Genomic DNA, 20,115 nt, shown 5'->3' on the forward strand with positions numbered 1-20,115 from the left:
CTGCTGGAAAGGGTGAGCTGTGCTCTCCACAGCACCATTCCACTCATTTAGGAAGGGGAAAGGTTAGCATGGGGCTGCTTTCAGTCTGGGGATGCCATTTTACCTAAATCTGGGCTCTCAGACACTTGGTTTTCCCCAGCCTCACATCCTGAAGCATTTTCCCTGCACGAGCATCCAGCTCTTTTCATGCAGGCATCCAGCCCAGCTGCACTGGCACTTCCAACAGAGCCCTGGGGCTCCAGAAGTGCAAACAGCAGATTGAAACCTCTCAGATTTGCTTGGGAGCCTTCCAGGCCAAGAGAGCTGGCAGCCTGTGACAGTTTTGTCACCCTGTGCTGACAGAGCCAGGCCCTGTCCCTGCAGCTGCAGTGACACCTTTGCCTGCTGTGTCCTCCTTCCCCCGGGCTGGAAAAATTGAATCTCCTGTGTCTGGGGCCAGGAATTCTGAGGCAGACCCCCTGCAGATCAGTTCTGTCACAGCTGAAATCTCCCTTTGTGTTCAAACAACATAAAAGGCCTCGGGGTTATGCTCATGAGCTGTCAGGAAAGGTCGTGCCCGGGAGAACCTGTCACAGATCCCATCCCAGCACCCCTCAGCCTCCTGAAAAAATGTCTGAGCCCTCCTGGCTGCTTTTGACCAAAGGGAGTGTGAAATCAGACATTTCCCAGGTTTTGTGAGGAGTGGTGACCAGGTAGAGGAAACTCCCATCAGCTCACTGGGATGCACAGGAAACGTGGTTCCACACATGGCAAATTGTCTGGGAGCAGCAGAGATGGGGGCGAAAAACCTGAGTTTATCTAACAGCCATCTGGAAAGAAAGGCTCTGGTGACCTTTCTTTGTTCTGGATTTTGTCCTTTCTGCTTGTAAGAGATACAAGGAATTGGGTTTTTTTCCCCTTGTACAGGTGGAAGAGTGCTCTTCATACAAACATTAATAAATATCATATTTCTTTTAGTTTTAAAACAAGCTTAGCACCTCACACTTAATAATAATCTTATTTTCTTCTCAGCTGGCAGGGAGAAGCAGGGATGCTCCTGCAAACTCCAATCCCACTCTAGGCTCTATCCAGAAGCCCTTTGTTCTTCTGATTTCTCTCAGTCATCCTATGACAGGCTTCCTTTGGGATCAAATATTGAGGAGCTCTGTGAAGCTCCAAGGGATACACAAGAGAAAACTGGCCATTTGTGGCCACAGAGGATGGAAAAATCAGGGAGGAGACAGGCAAAACCCCAACTCCTGCACACAGCAACAGTGCCTCTGGATTTTCTGCTCACTTCTGGATAAGCATGGCCAATGTGAGCTTGGGGTGCTACAAGCAGTGAAGTTTTTCAGTATTTAGCAGCCCATTTACAGGAGAAGCACAAAGACCAACACCTTCAGCAACAGCTGATGGTTTCTGCTCCTTCTCACTCAATAAATCCAACACCTGGTTTTCCAGGCAGAAGAGCCTGAACAAAACCATTTTTACCACTCTGGCTCCTGAACTGCTGCCCAGTGATCAGCCAGTTTGCAAAGCTCTCCTGTAAATGCTTCACAGCAGCTCAGAAAGGCCCCACAGAGGTGTTTCCATTCCAAAGCTCAGAACTGCTCTTTTCCCAACACCCAGCCTGAAGTGTAAGGTGCATTTTCAGCTGTCAAATACATTCATGACAGGTTTGGTGCCAAGACTGAGGCAAACACCAAAAAAAGATCTCAAAATTCCACTAGACCAGGCTGCTCCAAGCCCCATCCTTGTAGTTTTTGTCCTGAGTTTTTATCTTTGCTATGCAGTGACCTGGCAAACAAAGTCAGCAGTCTGTGGCAATCTTGTTCCAAAAGTACATATATTTAATAATGATACCAAATACAGCTTTTCCCCCCTGGAATTTCCACTGTGATATTCAGTAGGTCCCTGCTGTGGTCACTGCAGTTAGACTGTACATAGCTACTGACTATGCTGAATATATGGTTATGTTTTAGCAGTGTAGTACTCATATATTCCCTATAAATATAATAAAATACTTCACATTTGTTTTCATTCTGATCCTTACACATATTTCCTGTGTTTCCACAAATGAAAAAAAAATCTAAAACCAAAACAAAACATGTCTCTTTCCTGCCTCCCCCAACCTTTTATTGGGTTCCAAATAAACCTGAGTTTGCAATTCAAGTTGGCATCTGCCATCTGCTCGGGTATGGGAGTCTGATGAACACAAAGGGGGGATTTCAGTGGTGCCTGATTTCAGTGGTGCCTGATTTCAGTGATCCCTAATTTCAGTGGTCCTTGATTTCAGTGATCCCTGATTTCAGTGATCCCTGATTTCAGTGATCCCTAATTTCAGTGGTCCTTGATTTCAGTGGTCCTTGATTTCAGTGATTCCTGAATTTCAGTGATCCCTGATTTCAGTGATTCCTGATTTCAGTGGTCCCAGCCCACTGGCTTGGCAGCACAAATGTGCTCTTAGCATGAAGAGAATGAAAATGCTCTGACATTTATAAATGAAGGAGTTAAAACGGCCCCCTTGGGATAAACAGGTGCTCTCCACAAACAGAATGATCTGAAAATGGATAAAATTATTCCAGGGCTGTCTTTTCTCATCATATTGGGGTTGTCATGTTTATTATTTTACACAATTCCCTCAGAGGTGGGAGTCCTCACCCCACTGAAGGGTCCAAGATGCTCATGGGCTCTCCAGGGCCAAACCCCAGTGCTGAGGGAAGGTCCCACCGGCAGGGATGAGATGGGTGCTCTAGGCATCACTCTGCTGCTTTTGCCAGCACTGAGCAGCCCAGTTATCTGTCAGTATTTGGATTAATGTCCATTTTTCCCTGTAGATTTTGGTGTCAGGCCTGTACAAAGGCTCAGCTATGGCCCTCCTGACCCAGGCTCTGAGTATCCTGCTGGTGGAACTGGAAGGAAAACTTCCCAAACGTGGGTAACCCTCAGCACCTGCACGGACACCAACAGGGCAATGAAATTTTTTGTGAAATTATGGATGAAAACAGGGCCTGGATTCCCACCAGTGGCACAATCCCATCTTCCAGGGACAAGAATTAACCACCTCTGCTTCCTGGGCTTTGAAATACCATTCAGTGGTGGCAGCAGAACCAGGCTGGAACCACCCTTGCTGAGATGCTCTGAACACACAAGCACGTACACAGGGACGGTACAGACGAGAGAAAAGAGCAGTCTTTGTCTTTGGCTAAACCTTCTAATTTATAGGAAATGGTTTGAGGACAGAAACAGAACCAAAAAGATGTTGCCAACCTCCCAGATGTATCATTTACTTAGAAAAACAAGACTGGTGTACAGAACATGGTGTCTTCTAAGAAAGTCAATCTCCACTCCTTATAACAATACCCAATTTTTGGTAACCACTACATTACCAATCTTGGAGTATAAAATGGACTTGGTACAGGCTCATGTGTCCTTTATTAGTCTTTTTAATCCACTGCAGCCTCAGAGAAGCCTTCAAGTGTGTCCAAAGCTGCCTTGGTGTAACAGGGACCAATGCAGTAAATTTCCACATGATGACACTTGTTTTTAAATAATCACAGTTTTCTTCATGAAAAAAATGATTGTGTTATTACCTACTTTATGTAATTAACAGCAAAATCTGCTTGGAATTCCAATATTCCCACTTTTTCTGAGCTAGACCACTCGTGTCTTTACTCAAGCTTTCTACCACCTCCATCTTCTCGGCAGGGCTTGTCAGCAAGCTCACTTTGGACAGAGTACTGGCATTTCCCCCCCTCCTGGCCCAGGAGCAATGCCTGCAGCAGCAGCACGGGCTGTGTGGCACAGGCAGGTGGAGCAGGGACAGTCTCAGCACAGATCCTGGAGGAACCAAACCCTCGGTGCTCGTGGTTCTTCCACCCAGCTGAGAGCAGTGAAAATGCAGATCCACTTGGCTCTTGCAGGGTGTTTTACTGTACAGTCAGGTGCCAAATGTGAGTATTTCTTAACAGCACAAGCAGAGCCCTTTCCTGTCAACTGTAATATGTAGGACAGTGCCTTCCTTGCAAGCAAACCTCCGATTTCCTGCGCTGCACCGCCGTGGGGTGACAGCAACGTGCCTGTGGCTTTCCCTTCTTGCTCAAAGGGGAAAAAGGTTAGATCCCAGAGAAGACCAGTGCAAATCCCAGGATGATGTCAGGCTAACACTGGCCACTGACAGCCTCTGTGTTGAAGGAAATCTGTGTGGGGCTCATCTGCTGCAGCTGAGGCATCCTGGCCTCCAGGGGCTTCTCGCTCGCCGACTGCATGCTCTGGTTCCTCTTCCTCAGCATCTGTCCGATCCCCATCATGGGGAACCTGCCCCTGCTTTTCACACAGTTTGGGCTGCCCAGGGGGTTGCTGGGGACCAGCTGGGTAGGGGACACTGCCTCTTCCTTCGCCTGGTACGCTTTCTCTTCATAGGTGAAAGAGACCTGGGTGGGGTGGATGGGGGACGTGCTCCCCGGGGTAAAGAGCGGCGACAGTGTCCTTTCACTGGAGCTTTTGTAAGGGAAATTCATTGGAGAGCCCAAAATTCTGTACTGGTGAGAGGGGGAAACCTGGTCTATTTGGTCCTCCCTGTCCACTGACTCGAAGGAGTGCACGATGTTGAGGATGAGAGGGGAGTCCCTGGGGCGGCCCCCGATGCGGGACGGCTCCGGCTGGGAGCCGGGGGGTCCTGGGGGGAGCCTGCTGCACCTCCAGGTATTCCAGGGAGCTGGAGGTCACACAGCCTGTCCTGGCTGCCAGGGGCTCGTGGAAAGGGCTCCCAGCGCCGCTGGAGTCTGCAAGGCAATGGGAGAAGGAAGCAGGAGAGCACACTGCAGTTACTAGCACTGGCCACAGCCACAGGAACCTAGGGATGCTCCAGCTGCCGCAAAAAGTCTGGGATGCACTCACAACCCAATTCCCTCATCCCCCCTCAATACTAACACCATTTCTTCCCAGGGGATTTATCTGCCCTCTTCCTCACAGGCAGGAAAAGTGCTTAAACTGAGACAGGCACTTGAGAAGGAAAAGCACAGATGTCTCCAGCTGTTTGTATTAATTATATCCACACCACCACACACACACACTGAGGAATCTCACATTTCTCTTTTCTCAGCGCCACTTTGTGTGGCTCTTGCTGGACCTGTATTCCCTGACACACCTAGAGACACAGGGGAGCACAGTGAGTTAATCCCTGGAGGCTCTCCTTGCATTTTGGAACAAAATCTGTCCCTGGTTTCACACATGTAAATATGGAATACCAGCACTGGCCAGCACAGGCTGTTACAGTTGGAACAGATTTGCTGCATCAGCTTCAGCAAGAACCTTCCTCCAGCATGAGCTGAAAAGAAATGGCACAAAACCTTTGCAGGATTTGGCCCAGACAAACAAAACAGCCTGTGGAGAAGATCTGCCCAGCTCCTACAGAACGCTGGCACTGCCTCATGCCAAGCTAATCACAAGCAAGCACGTTCTGCTGCCTTGATGGAAAGCTGTCCAAGGAACCTGCCAGGCCCTCCTAATTGAATTAACTGGTAGCTATTCCATCAGCTCCCTGGGTCTCAAATAATCTAAAAAGGATCTGAAATAATTCAGCTCTGCCAGCACCCAGGTCCCAGCCACAAATCTCAGGTGTATTTCTTGTGGAGGGATGGTCTTGAGGATGAACAGGGTGAAATCTCACACTTGTGTGGGAAAAGTAGAAAGAAGTTCATTCCAACCAGTTTCTTTCCAAAACTGGCAAAAATTATTTAAGATGTGCCAAAATATAGTCTCCATAAGCACAGAAATGCTTTAGCTGAGATCTGCATGATTTTCAGACAAAAAAGCAGGGAGAAACATAAAGAGGGAAAAAATGAACTAGATTTTCTTCCCCCGTGCCTTCCTCCCAAAAGGGACAGCAAATCTCAGCAAAATGGACATTTTATAATTTTTTTTACTTTTTTTTGAAGGAACTATGCCCCATTCCTGCCCAGCTCTCTGGACTCCTGCCACCCTGCAGCAGTAGTTCCCATGCTGCCAGACAAACACGACTTGGACAAATTTTTCTCACTTTGAGCACAACAAATGATAAATGATCAAGTCACCACAATAAGCATGAAAGCATCACAAGCCACCACTGTGAATAACCCCCTGACACCACAGTGAATGTTTTCCACCACTGTGGATGTTTCCATCTCCCCTCATTTAGTTCCCCATCTAACAGAGGCTACATCACCTTGCTGCTCCTCAGTGTGTCCCACCCAGGTGTGCATTGCCCATTTTTCCTGCTGCCTCCTCTTTTCCTCCACTCCTTTCCCTGCCAGCAGTTTTCACCCAGGCCTCTCAGGCTGCCCTTTGTGATTAATGCTGTGCTCTCATCTGCCTGTCACGTCTTTTCCTTTCCCTGCTCATCATTCCCCCCCTCCTTTTGCTGATGCTGAGGTTGGCAGTGCCACCTGCCTTTCCTTGAGGCTGCCCCTTTCCCATTCCTCCCAGGGACTCCTCAGGGAGGTCAGGGATTCTCCTTAGCCCTCTCTGAGGAAAACAGGGGCTGGTAGGAAGGAGCTTGGCTACCAGCTCTGGTTCCTCACTGATCCAGGGGTGGGTGGTGATGCTTGCAAAACAGCAGCGTGAGCGCAGAGGATTTCGTGTGAGGACGTGTAAACAGGGGAAGAAGGTGCCTTGCTAAAGCACTGCAGGAATTCTGTCAGACACAGAGAGGGAGGGCTCCTGACTGCTGAGCACCACCATGGATTCCTCAGGGCATTTCACTCCACGTGTGCTGACATTATCCAGGCTTCTTTCCCACACCACCCCCGGAGCGGCAGGGAAGGCAAACCCGGAGTTTTTACTCACAAACACACACCACACAGCTCAGGACAGGCTCAAAACCAGCACAGCACACAGGACAGGCTCAAAACCACCACACCACACAGGACAGGCTCAAAACCACCACACCTAACATGCACACACAGACCCACCATGGCCTTTCTCCCACTGACCTTTGTCCGGACCCCCGGCCTTGGCGACTTTCCGGTCCTTCAGCAGAGCCTTGGTGTTCTGGATCTGTGAGATAAGACAGGAAGAAGGCTGTCTATATGAAACTGGACTTTTCTCAGTTTTCTTTGGGAGCTGACGGTGAAGGATCGCCCCTTTCTTTTCTTGCTCTTTGAGTTTTTTGTCCTTTAGGTTGTAAAACAAACAAGAACAATTTGGTTTACTCAAGGGAAGTTGCAGTGACCCCCAGACCTACAAGGTGGATTAATCACCATGTATTTACAAGGAACTTATCTCAGAGTAACTAAATCCTCCATGTCTCATTTGACTCTGATCAGTTTGCCATGATTTCATGGCTCCCATCTGCTCTGACATTCAGGCAGGTCTTGGAAAATTAAAGGAAAAGGAAAACTTTTCTCTTGGAGAAAGCAGATGAAGGTCTGCGCTCCTCCATACCTGAAATACCCTACTTAAGCACAAAAAAAAAATGATTTATCTTTACTCCACTCCCTCTGAGATTTAAAAAGGTGAGCTGCAAAGTTTTAAAGAAGTTTAAAGCCTTTGAGTCATTTCTCTTCTGGAGAAGATCTGGAGGAACACAGCCCTTGCTTTTACAGCACCCCTGCAACTGCACAAGATATGGAGGGGGAGAAAATTTTTGAGCCATCCCTTCCCTGAGCCATAACTCCTGGCTGTGATGGGGAAGGCAGCTGAAGGAGGAATTGCAAGAAGAAGATAGGTTTGATCTCCAGTGATGACAGAGGAAAAACAGACCCTGGGAGCAGGACTCTGAAGGGGAAGCCAATTTTCAAAGCACTGCTGTACAGTGAAAATTCATTGCTTCTTCTTTCAGTCACTGGATTCAGCAAACTTCTTAACACCCTTTACCTTCCACTGATTTCTAGGGGAGCCCAAAGCCTTATGTAACATTAAAAAAAATATTTTGGTTGGTTTGGGGCTGTTTTTCTGGTCACAGTTCTCATTTAAGCAGCATGTTTTGCTGCATCTGATTAAAAGGTCACTGCAAGTACAAGTCTTTTTAAAAAGTGAAGGAAAGTTCCTTCCCCCAATTATGTGCCTGTTTTGTCTGGTAATTATGCACTGCCACTCTTGATTTTCTTTTGCAAGCTCACTGACGTGGAGTCTATGAAAACCCTCAAAGTGAAGTGCATAAAAACACGAGAGAGAGGAAAAGAGAGATGCAGAAGATTCTCCTGGACCACTAAACAGCTCTGGAAGCAAGACAGACACGAAGAGACAAAAATCTGGACTCATTGTGAACATTCCCAGCTCAGATGGAGCCTGGCTCCCTACACACACACTGTCTGGGCACTGCTGGGCTCATCAACCTTTCAGGAGTTGCAGAGTTGGAAAGAAGACCTTCAGTGACTCACAAACCAAAGTTTTTAGTTTTAATACTGAAATGGTTGACTTGGGAGAAGAAGAACCTGAGATCCTCCTCACTGGAGGAGCCTCCCTTCGTGCACGTGGTTTTTGCCCCCCTCCATCCCTCATCTCCTGCAATTCCTCTCCCTCTGGCTGGCTGCAGCTGGCTGACCCTTCCACAGCAACCAAGGAGGCCCTGGTGGAGCTGTCCACCTCTGCCCACCTCTGGAGGTGCCCATCCCTGGGAGCCATGCTTGGAGTATTATTATTATTATTATTATTATTATTATTATTATTATTATTATTATTACTATGGGTAACCACCACATTCCCTGCCCCAGCAGCCAGGGGAAAGGTGTGCAGCTGATCCTGAGCCTCTGGACGTTCCAGGGCTGCAGGATTTTTAGTGTGATGGTGCAGGAGCCAAGCTGCAGCTCCTCACCTGCCAAGTGCTCCTGCCTTTGCCCTCGCCCTGCTGGCACATTCTCTGAGCCAGCCACTCCACACAATGAAAGCAGCCCTGGCAAAGGAAATTCACATATCCGGTGCTGCCAATTAATTTCTTCACGCTGGATGAGCACTGCAAATGGTCTCAGGGGTGTTTCTGAAAGTGCTAACGTGGCTCAGGACCTGAATCCCAAGGTGCCACTCGCTTGTGTTTGAAAAGGGAAGGAAGATTTCATTCAGGGGGGTTACAGAAGTTCCCCCTGCACTGCAGAGTGCAGGGCTGTGTCCCACAAGGCAGGAGCTGTACCGGTATGCTGTGCTTGAATAGGTTGGGAATTACATCATCCTCTGCTATTTCCTGTCCTGACCTTGACCCTCAAACCTACTCTGAGCCCCAGCAATGGATCTGAAAGGCAGATAAAGGGTGTTTGCCTTGGCCACGTCTGACACGGCCAGCAGCTGTTCAAAACTGCAAATTCCACCTCTGAGCTCCCCTGCAGGGACAGCCATTCATCCTGAGACCCCTTCCACAGCTAAAGAGATGGAGAGAGCACAGAGTCCTGCCTGCCCCTGCCCACCCTGCAGCAGGAGGCCTGCTGGAGAGGGGCAGGACACGACCACTGCCCTTTGCCCCTGCCTGCCCAGCTGCTGGCAGCCCCTCCTGAAGCCAAATCTTATTTCCCATGGCTGGAGAGAGGTGGGAGAAATTCTGCTGGAGCTGGAGCTGGAGCTGGAGCTGACCATCCCTCCCCCTCCTATTCCCATGGCAACCTGCAGCTCTGCTCCCTGGGGACCAGTGGCTCCCAATTCCTCTTGTGAGCACAGCTACAGTGACAGAAAACCCTGTGGAACCCGAGGATGGGGTGAGAGGGACCCCAGAGCCCATCTCCACCCCCTGCCAGGATGCTCCAGGCAGGATCTGGAGCCTCCAGCCCCCAGTGCCTGCCCCTGTTTCCAGGGAACAGCTTGAGGAAGTTGGGAGAGCTTTGTGAAATGTCACATTCATCGAGCCTACCCACTGCTGGTCCATTCCCAGCAAGAAGGTTTTGATTTATTCAAGAAAAGAGTAAGTGCTTTGCCCTGATATTTCCATCTGGCTCGCAGTTCAGCTTGTCTTGCAAGCAGCCTTTATAATAAACAAAACCAGCCACGACACAGATCTGCCCCTGCAATTAGATAATCAATCCAGGGCTGAGGAGCAGCTTTTGGAACAGGCAGCCTCCCCAAGAATGCTGCTCTTTGTGCTGGCAGGGAACACTTGCACAGCTCACATTACTCCTGTAATTTTAGTGCTTGGCAAAGAATCAGCCAGGGAAGAAAAATCCAGCCAGGATTTGATACAAAATACCTTCTCTGCTCGCAGGCAAGAAGACTGGAGAGCGACCGAGCAAAAGGTTAAACCTTTTGTCTGCCCAGGGGAATTCCTTCATGATGCAGAGGGCTGAGCCCACATCCCCTCTGCTAAGGAGCAGAGCAAATTGACTTTGAAGAGTGCTGTGCTAATCCAGCCTCACTGCTGCTGGCAGCCAAGGCAGGGTTGGCCCAGGACACCAGAGGGTCACCCTGGCTGTCACCCAGCTCTCTGTCCTGCAGCACCAAGGTCCCAGGGCTCAGAGCCTCTAGAACACCCAGTTTTCATCTTCTTGTAACACCAGAATGAAAATAAGGAGTCCCCTGTGTTTGCATCATTTTGTTAAACAGAGATTTAAAAACATTTAATTTCTTTAAAAACCCTGAAAGTCACCCTTCTAGTTCCTCTCTTGGGGATTACTGTTTGTTTCTTTGAAAAGAAATAAAGGGAGTTATTTGTCCTGCACAGGCAGGACCACAGGGGTTTCTTTTCTCCACAATCCCATCACTTCAATCACCATCACCAAGGATGCTCAAATTCAATCTGCTCCCAAAGCCCTGCACCAAGCTTTGCTGAGCTTTACCTCATAGGAGTCTTTATTGGCCTTGTATTTTTCTATCTGGTATAGCTGGTTCTTGTGGCAAACACTGTCCTGGCCTTCAGCCTTCTGCAGAGAGAAAAGCACAGAAAAGTCAAATACGTAAGGCAATTAGAGAACACTAAGGTTTAATTACTGCTTAATGGACTGCACCCACTCCTGCCATTCAGTGGAGGGGCATCAGCTCACAGAGATGATGGGTTTGGTCCATTACATTGTAAATATCATTGTGGCAATGTGGAAAGGACTGAGGGAAGGAAAAAACTGAGCTGCTGTTGTCAGATTGGAAGGCCTGAGCTGTGCTTCAGGTAAAACTTTCAGCTGACTTTTCACTTCAAACCTAAATAAGTTTAAGAGCTCTTAAGCTTCTTCCTGATGTCCTGACTCCATAAATTGTGTGACTGGCATTCCAAGCAGCACAACTAACCCAGCACAGGGGCACTTCCCAATGGACGGTCCTTGGGATATGCTGTAATCCTGGGAGACCAAATGCCACCAAGCCAGGCCACCTGCAGCCTTTTTGTCCCCTCGTCCCCCAGCAGTGGCAGGAGGCAGCTGGCTCACCCTGAGGCTGGCCAGGTAGCGCTCCAGCTTCTTGTTGAGCAGGAAATAGATGGCCAGGGTGTGGCTGGCCCTGTTGGAGAGCACGGTGTTGATCACATCACTGTTCTTGTAGCCCAGCTTCTCGGTCATGTGCAGCAGCACGCTCTGGCTCAGGTCCTCCAGGTGAATCCTGCACAGGGAGAGGCACAGCAGGGTTTTTGGGGTGTCCTCTTCATGGCAGAATGCCCAAGAGGAGGGCCCCAGGGGCTCAGTAACTGGGGTGATTTGTTCCCTTCTCCCAGGAGCAGGCAGGTGCTGGAACCCTGAGAATTTCCTGGTTATTGAGACTTTGAACCCTATGGAACCCTTTGAACCCTACTGAACCCTGGTTACTGAGAATAACAACCCTGGTTATTGAGACTTTGAACCCTATGGAACCCTTTGAACCCTACTGAACCCTGGTTACTGAGAATAACCCTGGTTATTGAGACTTTCTGTGCTGACAGGCTCTGACCCCCCAAGAGAACACTGCATTTGACCTGATGGCAAATGTTTTGACCCAGGAAAGCCAGGCAGGGAAAGGACAGATTATCTGGGAGCACAGGAGCTGCAGGAATTAACAGAATTCTGACCACTCTGTCCATTCCTGATGGGAAATGGCACCGTGATGATGCTCAGGCCATTTGTTCCCCTACATCTGACCACTGAAAATCATGAAGATGAGCTGGTTTTGAAGGAAAAGAGGTAAAATCTGGCTCTCTGAAAAGCCCTTTTCTCCTAATCAACCAGCACTGCTCTGAGCTTTACCCCCTTACCTGCTGCCCAGTGTCCCTGCCCTAATTATCCAGGGAATTTCCTGCTGGAGAAAGGGGGTGCACAGGATTATTCCTGCAGCTCAGAATGGCAATGCTGCTGTTTCCCTGCTGTCACAGCCATGTTTATGTCTCTCTCCTCTCTAAAGTCTGGAGCAGCCTCAGCCAAGGCGAGAAAAGCAGAACAGAGGTCTTGTGGAAATGCCAAAGCATTGGCTCAGCCTGAGTTAAACCCAGATTTTTCCAAAGAGCTCTGCTCCTATTTAGACTTCTAAATGGGCTGGCCAGCTTCCCAGAGGTACCCACCAGCTCCCAGCCATCTCCAGAGAAATGCTGGGTCCCAGTTGTTTCTAGAGGATATTCCTCACTCCTAATACAAGCCTAATATCAGAGGGAGCTTATTTTGCAAGATTCCTCCCCACTTTTCCCACTCCTGCCCAGGCTCTGATGGACAGAACTCAGACAATATGTCAAACACAGCCTGGGAAATCTCAAATAACTCATTCCCTTTGTTCCCTGTGCCTATGAACACTCCTTCTGCCCCTAAGGAATGCCCAGGGTTGGGTCTTTTTTTCACAAGTTAGAAAGCAAAACTTATCTTGGCCACTGCACGTTGAGACATCTGGGCAGCCAAAGAAATCCAAGCAATTTCGACTTGAAGTGCTCAGCAAAATGGGAAAATTTTGCTTGCCTTCAGGGAATTTCTTCAACAAAAGCAAGCCCATAAAAAGCTTGGGAAAATATTCTCCTGAAAATGCAGCTTCTGCTGTTCTCCCACCTTATCTCCATGCTCTTCCCTTCCTGCCACGCTCCTGTCTCGGGGACAATGGGAGTTACCCCCACAGGAGTGGAAAGGCACTGCAAGAACATCTTCTGTGCTGATTAAGAGAGGAATTAATCCTTTGCAAATTCAGCAGTGGGGTTTTCACACACCGTTTCACCACACCTTATCCATAGCTGCACACTAAAGAGAAATTGGAGAAATTCCATGGAAGCTGACTCCAGTGGTACTTTCTGGGACAAGCTCAAAAGGAGCCAGGCCACACAGTTAAATATTAAAAACTTCGCAGATTATTCTCCCTGTAAAGCTCCAGTATGACAAAGTCTAGGGAGGTCAAGCATGGGATATCAAGTAATGAAAAAAAAGTAGTATAATTTTTTAAAAAATGAAAGAATCTCTTTAATGGCTTCCTCTCCAGCTGGGGACCAAGGACAAATTATCCAAATCTCAGGCCCAGGAGCACAAATGTGGGCTGCAGAGAGAAAAACAAGCAGGGTGGGACTGCCTGGGCTAAAGCTGGAATGGGACAATGAACTGCAAGGTGCAAATGGAGCAGAACTGATCCCAGTGACAGACCCTGTGCCCAGCCGTGCATTTTGGGGCCATTTTGGTTCATCTTGGGTGCAGCCCTGGCTGGGCTCTTGTGCTGCCCAAGGTGGATCCATGGAGGAGATGCTTTGAATAAATCCCTGCTTTATTCTGTGACTCTGCCCAACCTCTGTTCCAGCTCAGCCTTCCCGAGGCATCAATCAGAACTGCCTGTTACACCTCCCCATGCCCAGGCCTGCTGCAAATTAATCAGAACATCTGCACCCCATCCCACCCTGCAAACACGGCACCTTCCACTTCAAGGTGTTGCTCTTGCCATTTCAAGCATCCCAGGGTCAATTTCCATGACCTTTAGGATGGATTCACAGTTCCTAGGATGTGTGACATGAGTGGAACCGGAACACCAGGGCCGTGCTGGCAGGTTTTCCCCTGCCCTCCCTGCTGTACCTGTTTGGGTAGGTGACATTGGGTGGTGCCCTCCCAGGGTAGTTCTCATTGAGCCATCTGTTTGCCAGGGCCTGCTGGATGTTCGGTCTCTTGGCAGGGTCTGGCTCCAGCAGAGAGCGCAGGAAGTTTATGGCAGCTGTGAAGAGATGGAGGGAAAACCCCAAAAATCAGCTCAGCCATCTGCTCTAGGACTGGCACAGGTGATGAGTTAACACAGGTATGCACCCTGAGCAAAAGCACACTAACAAGGAACAATTCCCTTACTGCAAGCTCCCATGTCCTTGAGAAAATGGGAGCACTGATAAGGGATTAGTAACGGAAACAAACAATGATTTACAGCCACAGTGATTGATATCCATTATTTAATGCACTTGTTTTATATCCAAAGGAGAGCAGAAAAGGCACTTTTTGGCTCAGAGCTCATCTGAAGTTTCGGAGCAGGTGAGCCAACATTTAATTCATTTAATTCCCACATGAGGGCAAGAGGCTGGAGCCAGGTCAGGGACAAATCCCTGGATCAAAGCAGAAGGAGATGGACCAGGGGTGAGTGGGAGGGAGGGGATGCAGACCTGGGAAGGAAGACACAGCAAATTTGGCTCCCCTTGACGTGACAAGGATAAATTCTCTGGCTCCCATCCCACCTACAATCAGCTGCAGAAGGTTTTAGCCAAATTAAAAAGAGTACAGCAAAATTAACAGGCCTTGCTCTGTTCTCCTGAACCTTCAATTTCCAATGACATTCGACCACTCCTCCTGATTTTCCTGCAAAAACACTCAGTTTTTAAGCCACGTGCTTCTTACGTGATTAGGAGCAATGAAATCAAGTGATCTGCCTAAAGCCTCACAAGAAGAGCCCCTCTGAGCTGAAAATAAACTCTGTTTCAGCTAGGTCTGGTCTTTATTCCTCAGATTATCAAGGATTATTTATCCTCAATTGTCAAATTATCAATTATCAATTATTTCACTGCTCCCAGGTGCAATTTAAGGAGAATAAAGCACCTCATGGTGACACCACAGTGGGATGGGACAGGATGGGGAGGGTGGAGGATGAGGAAGGGAGGGTTTCTCCCTAAATAAATCAGGGTTAGACCAAACAAGTGACAACACCCAACAACCTGAGCAAGCTCAATGCACAATATCCTGCAAAAATCAGGTTTCAGCTGGAGAAACTGTGTCAAGAAGCTTAGATGTCCAAGAGGGGCTTCTTACTCTGTATTTACCCTTTCAGCTGGGTTTTTTTCTAGTCCCTCTCTTCACAAACCACTGATTTAACTGAGATGCTTTACTTAAATACACTCCAGCATTTTTGCTATTATCCTGCAGCAGCCATGAGGCAGAGCAGCAGGAAGAGCCTACATCCAAATTCCCAAACTTGCTGGAAGCTGCTGTCTGTGTGCCTGGTGTGCCCTTTCTTCACCCCATCCCAGCAAACAACAAACCCTTGTTCTGCCATTGAATCCCCTCTAGCTCCAGTGTCTGTGTTAAAAACCTCACACTGGTTTCCAATCCCATTGGCTCTGAGCCACAAAAATCCCTCTCCCCATACCCACACTCCCTCCTTCATCACCACCATGCCTGGTCTCCAAATCACCCAAAATCTCCTTAAAAAAATCCCACTTCTCCACCCCCACCCTTGCCAAAAGGCAAGCTGATCAAATGAAGCTTGTGAAGTGCCACAGATCAACAGATTCAGGCTGGGAGAAGCCAATTGTGGGGTGAAAATTCCCGCCTGGAAGCTCCCAGAGCTGAGCCACACAGCTGGGGACAGCAAAATGATTTCCCCAGGGAAAAAAACCATGAAGGAAAATGAATATATGCAAGGTGAACACCCACTGCCTGAGCACCTGACCTCTGCTCAGCTAAAATCAATAAGCAGAGAGCTGTTGTTCAAAGAGGCTTCATGAGGAACAGGTTCCCAAGTGGGAAAATCAAACAGCAGCTCCAAAATGCCCCTGTTTTGCTGCACAGGTTGTTCTGGGTGCTCAGGGTCAGCCAGCATTGTGGGGCACAGAAATGAAAGTGTTTTCCTGCTCAGAGATAAGACTGCATGGTGGGGCTGTGTGTTCAGTTACCAGGAAATTAAATATTGAAAGACAACCCGCTGGGCACGTAAAAGTGAAAATTTTTTACTGTGAAAATTCTCTGCTTTTAGATGAATTTATGGAAGTTAAGACCTGACTAAAATAAGAGGTCCACAAACCCAAGAATTTCACAAGCACTACAATTCCCAGAGCAGAGTTGCTGCCCAGTGACCCAAAGGCTAAGGTGGCAGGAGGAAATGTCACCTTAAATCACGCTGTGCCATGTCCCTGGGCTGGGCTCAGGGACTGATGGGCAGCTTTTGGGCAAAGGGTAACATCTTTAAATCTACTCCATTAATTTGCCACCACCTCTGCAAGTGCAGGCTGCTGGAGGTCCCACAGGATAAACAGAATCCTGCCTTCCCTGGGGACCCCAGTGAGCTGCAGATGCTGCAAATTGAGAAAATCTGATCTCCACTTAAATGGTGGGATGGGTGAAACAGCAAAACCACGCCTGCTAAAAAGCAATTTTATCTTTTTGGCTGCTCAGGGTCTGGCATTGCACAGGGTGGGAGGTGGAAACCTGAATCTGCACTTGGACAATTCACCTTGTGACTCAACTCCCAAGGGTTTCCATTCTCTTTTTTGTATTTGGGATCTTTTAATTCTATCAAAAGCCCCTTGCAAACATGCTGCCAGGGAAGGAGGCAGAAGCTCTCCATGGACAACAAATTTGGCATGAAAAAATAAACCCCAGCTTGTTCCAAATGCTGACAGTGGCCTTGCTGCAAGCTGGAAAGTGGTTCTGTTGCCTAGTGACGTGGCTCTGAAGCAGGAATTAGTATTTCTGATACTAATACACCAACTGTTTTGCATTTTGTGAAAACACAGAGGTTATCCCAGGTGGCTGTCCCAAAATAACTTTCTGGGTGCATGTCATTATTCCATAATAAATGTGAGGTTATTTGAGGCAGGTTATTTGTCACCCAACCTCAGTCATGACAATGCCCAGGAATCTGTAATTCCAAAACAATCTGTTCACCCACCCTTACCCCATGCTAGAATCTTCTGGATGTGCAAAAGTGACTAGCTGCTCTGCAAAAGCAGTCCCAGAGAATTTCACAGATTTGCTCCTCCTCTCATACTCAGCACAACTTGGTGCTTCCCCAGGAGCCAGAGCAAAAGGAATTCTGCTACATCAACTCCTGCAGGTCTTGCAGATGTCAGAATGAAAAAAAAGGAGCTTTTCCCAATTAGCATGACTGAGGAGCCGCAATCCAGTGGAGCAGCTTTACCTGAGGAGAGCTGGGTGGGAAAGGGGTTCATCTCTTTGTCCACCATTTTTTGGTATAAGGCTCTCAGGCTGAATGGCTCCACAGTAAAGGGCAGTGTTCCAGTCAGCATGGCATACATGTTCACCCCACTGAAAGAAAACAGGCAGAAAAAGAAACCAAAATTATCAGGAACAAAGGAAAATTTATGCTTTAGAGACTGCAGTTCATCTTTAATGTCTGACAGCTAGCACAGGGTTGATGCCCCATTTCTGAGAACTGATCCAGCTGGAGATGCCCCTGCTCTTTGCAAGAACAATTATAAACCCAAGGAGGAACTCACATGGACCAAACGTCTATTTTGGGCCCGTATTTCTTCCTTGCCAGAAGTTCAGGGGCTGCATATGCTGGGCTCCCACACTGGGTGCTGAAGGGATCAGAATAACCCAAAATTCCTGCACAGTTGCTCAATCCAAAGTCTGTGAAAGGCACAGAGACACAGTTATGAAAGAGAGACACAGTTAAACTGGGCTAGAGCACAAGTTAAAAAGAAATAACTTTTTTTTCCCCCAAAGCAATGAACTCCCTGAGGAGAAAAAACCCAACTCATCCACAGTTGATGTAATTTGCTTCCACGAGGTGCTAAATAACCAACAAACAATAAGAGGAGCCTTAGAACATGCCCAGTTTTCCATTTCACACACAGAGCAGCTCCATTTCCCTGGCAGCTGGGTGGCAACAACCAGAACCAACTTCAGGCTGCAGGATGCTGGGCAGGGACAAGGTGAAGGGGGATTTCTTCAAAATCTGAGTATCAATGAGCATCAGGAAAACTCTGGGGCTGCTGTGGTGATGCACAAACACAGAGGGTCCAGCTCTGCAATAACATATGGAGATCTTGGAGCAAGAAGTGGAAATTTGTTGATTAACCTGGTTTTTCCTGCCTTGAATGACTGAATTTCTGGTCCCTGGGTGTATCTGACACTCTCTTGTGGCAATAGAAAGGAGGGACAGGAATCCCATCTTTCACAGCTACAGAGGGGTTTTCCTGGAGAACTCTGTCAAAACTGAAGGGAGAATTTGCCTCTGATGGAAAACCAATTCTCTCTGGGCACTGCTAAATCATCCCTGGGGCTTCCACAAATTCTGCAGAGGATCCATTACCTTAATTAACGTGCTCATTAGCTGTGGCCTGAGATGAGTTCTGTCAGCTGGGAAATACTTTTAGAAACTCCTGGAAATAACATCTGCACACAGAATTGTTCCTGGTCCCCAGCCTGCTGTGTCAGGCCAGCTCCAGGTGTGATGTTTGACAATCCCAGGGTACAAGGGCTGGGATTGGGTTCTGTGCTGGTGTCAATCAGCAGCCCTTCACCAGTATCACAGGAGGGGTGCTCCACCTGGGGTTTTCATTCTCTTATTTGCTTCAGTTGTCACCCCCTTATTCACTTGTTCAGCTCATTCATTTCAGCTCCTATGCCTTTTTTTTTCTCCCCTGCTGAAAAGCAGAATGTGTGCAAATGGAAGCGTGCTGGGGACAGGGGTTCCACAGCCATGGAAATGAGGATATTGCTATCAGCACTGTGTCAGCACATGGTGATCACAGTGTGGGTTTTATTGGTTTTATTAAGGATGCACTGCTGATCTCGATGAGAGCAGTGAGACCACCAGCACTGATAACCTTGCCTGCCTCTCCCTGTCTAGGAGCCCAGCAAGGGACAGAATTCAGATCAAAGGCCACACTTGGCTTTCCCAAAGCAAATATTTTCCCTTGGGAGCTCCAGCACCCCCACTGCAGTGCCAGGGAAGCATCGTGGCATCGCTCTGCTCCTCCTCAGCACCTCAGGGAACCCACACCAGGCTGTGGGTGCAGGGCCATCCATCCCTGCAGCTCTGCCAGTCAGCACAGGGCAGGAGCTGTGAAACAGCAGCTCCTGGACCAGCAGAGCTGCACAGGGCTCAGCAGAGCTGGGTGTCCCAGCAGGACACCAGGAACTCTGCATGCTCTGACACCGACCACGTGAGCTGGGAGATAACAGGGAATGGTTCCTTCCAAGATGTCCTTCAACCTGATTAACAGACTGCCAAGAGTCCTCTCAAAGGGAATTCTTCCAAGAAAGATATCTAAGAGCAGGTTCTAAACCCCCTTGTCTCGTAGCCAAAAGGAGGAAAAAATCCAAGGTGCCCTGAGAGCAGCTGAGGGCTCAAGGCATCCAGGTCTCCCTGAAATGCAGGAACAAGCAGGGACTTCAATATCCCATCCTCAATCTTCAAATCTTCATTTCACCTTCTGTTCTTCCTTGCACAGCTCTTACAAGAGCAACGTTTTTGTTTTCATTAGCTGCTCCTGTGTCTGCTGCTGTACAAATGATGGAGACCAAGCTCTCAGCCCACAGCAGGCAACGTGAGATGGTTTTGTAGCCCAGTCTCTTCTCCCAGTCATGAGAAGCAGCACTTTAATCCCTCCAAACATGTTCTTCCCTCCTGAGGAACCTTCCTGGGAAGGACTGTGTGATGTGATCACTTCTAGTAAAGCAGGCTACACGAAATATTGCAACCTTTCTTTTGCTCCAGCACCACAACAAACCCATCAACCCTAATCATGGGAATCGCTTGGCTGGTGGGATTGAATTGCTTTGTTTTAGCACACACACTGCCTGCAACCTGCCTTGCCTGAACATCAGGCTGCAGAGCTGAGGACAATTTATTGAGGCTCTGGAAGACCAAACTTCTCTTTTCTCTGTCCTTCCCCCACCATCCACTGCGAAGAGAGCCCTCCATGCAGCCAAAGCAAACTGCAGGAACAGGCCTGGAGTCTTTATTTTGGCACATGAGTTTTAACTGTACATGCATCATCTGGGAAGGGCTTGGTTTGGATGCCAAGCTCCAATCAAACACCCAGTAACAGGGAAGTGATGTGAGCTCCTCAAATCCACCAGATGTTGGTGGTGCAAAGCATCTGCT

At 48.3% G+C, this 20,115-nt stretch overlaps 1 protein-coding gene across 1 annotated transcript in view; it reads right to left on the bottom strand.

The window, feature by feature from the left end:
• Window positions 1–3,179: 3,179 nt before the first annotated feature.
• Window positions 3,180–20,115, bottom strand: part of HUNK (hormonally up-regulated Neu-associated kinase) — a 35,754-nt gene continuing 18,818 nt past the window's right edge. The window contains 8 exon segments of the mRNA XM_031063778.1: window positions 3,180–4,644; window positions 4,646–4,763; window positions 6,951–7,014; window positions 10,713–10,796; window positions 11,292–11,460; window positions 13,860–13,995; window positions 17,176–17,303; window positions 17,495–17,630. Of these exon segments, the coding sequence (XP_030919638.1) occupies window positions 4,140–4,644; window positions 4,646–4,763; window positions 6,951–7,014; window positions 10,713–10,796; window positions 11,292–11,460; window positions 13,860–13,995; window positions 17,176–17,303; window positions 17,495–17,630 (1,340 nt within the window). The 3' untranslated portion in view covers window positions 3,180–4,139.

Source organism: Geospiza fortis, unplaced genomic scaffold, assembly GCF_000277835.1.
Source record: "Geospiza fortis unplaced genomic scaffold, GeoFor_1.0 scaffold659, whole genome shotgun sequence".
Lineage (NCBI taxonomy): Eukaryota > Metazoa > Chordata > Aves > Passeriformes > Thraupidae > Geospiza > Geospiza fortis.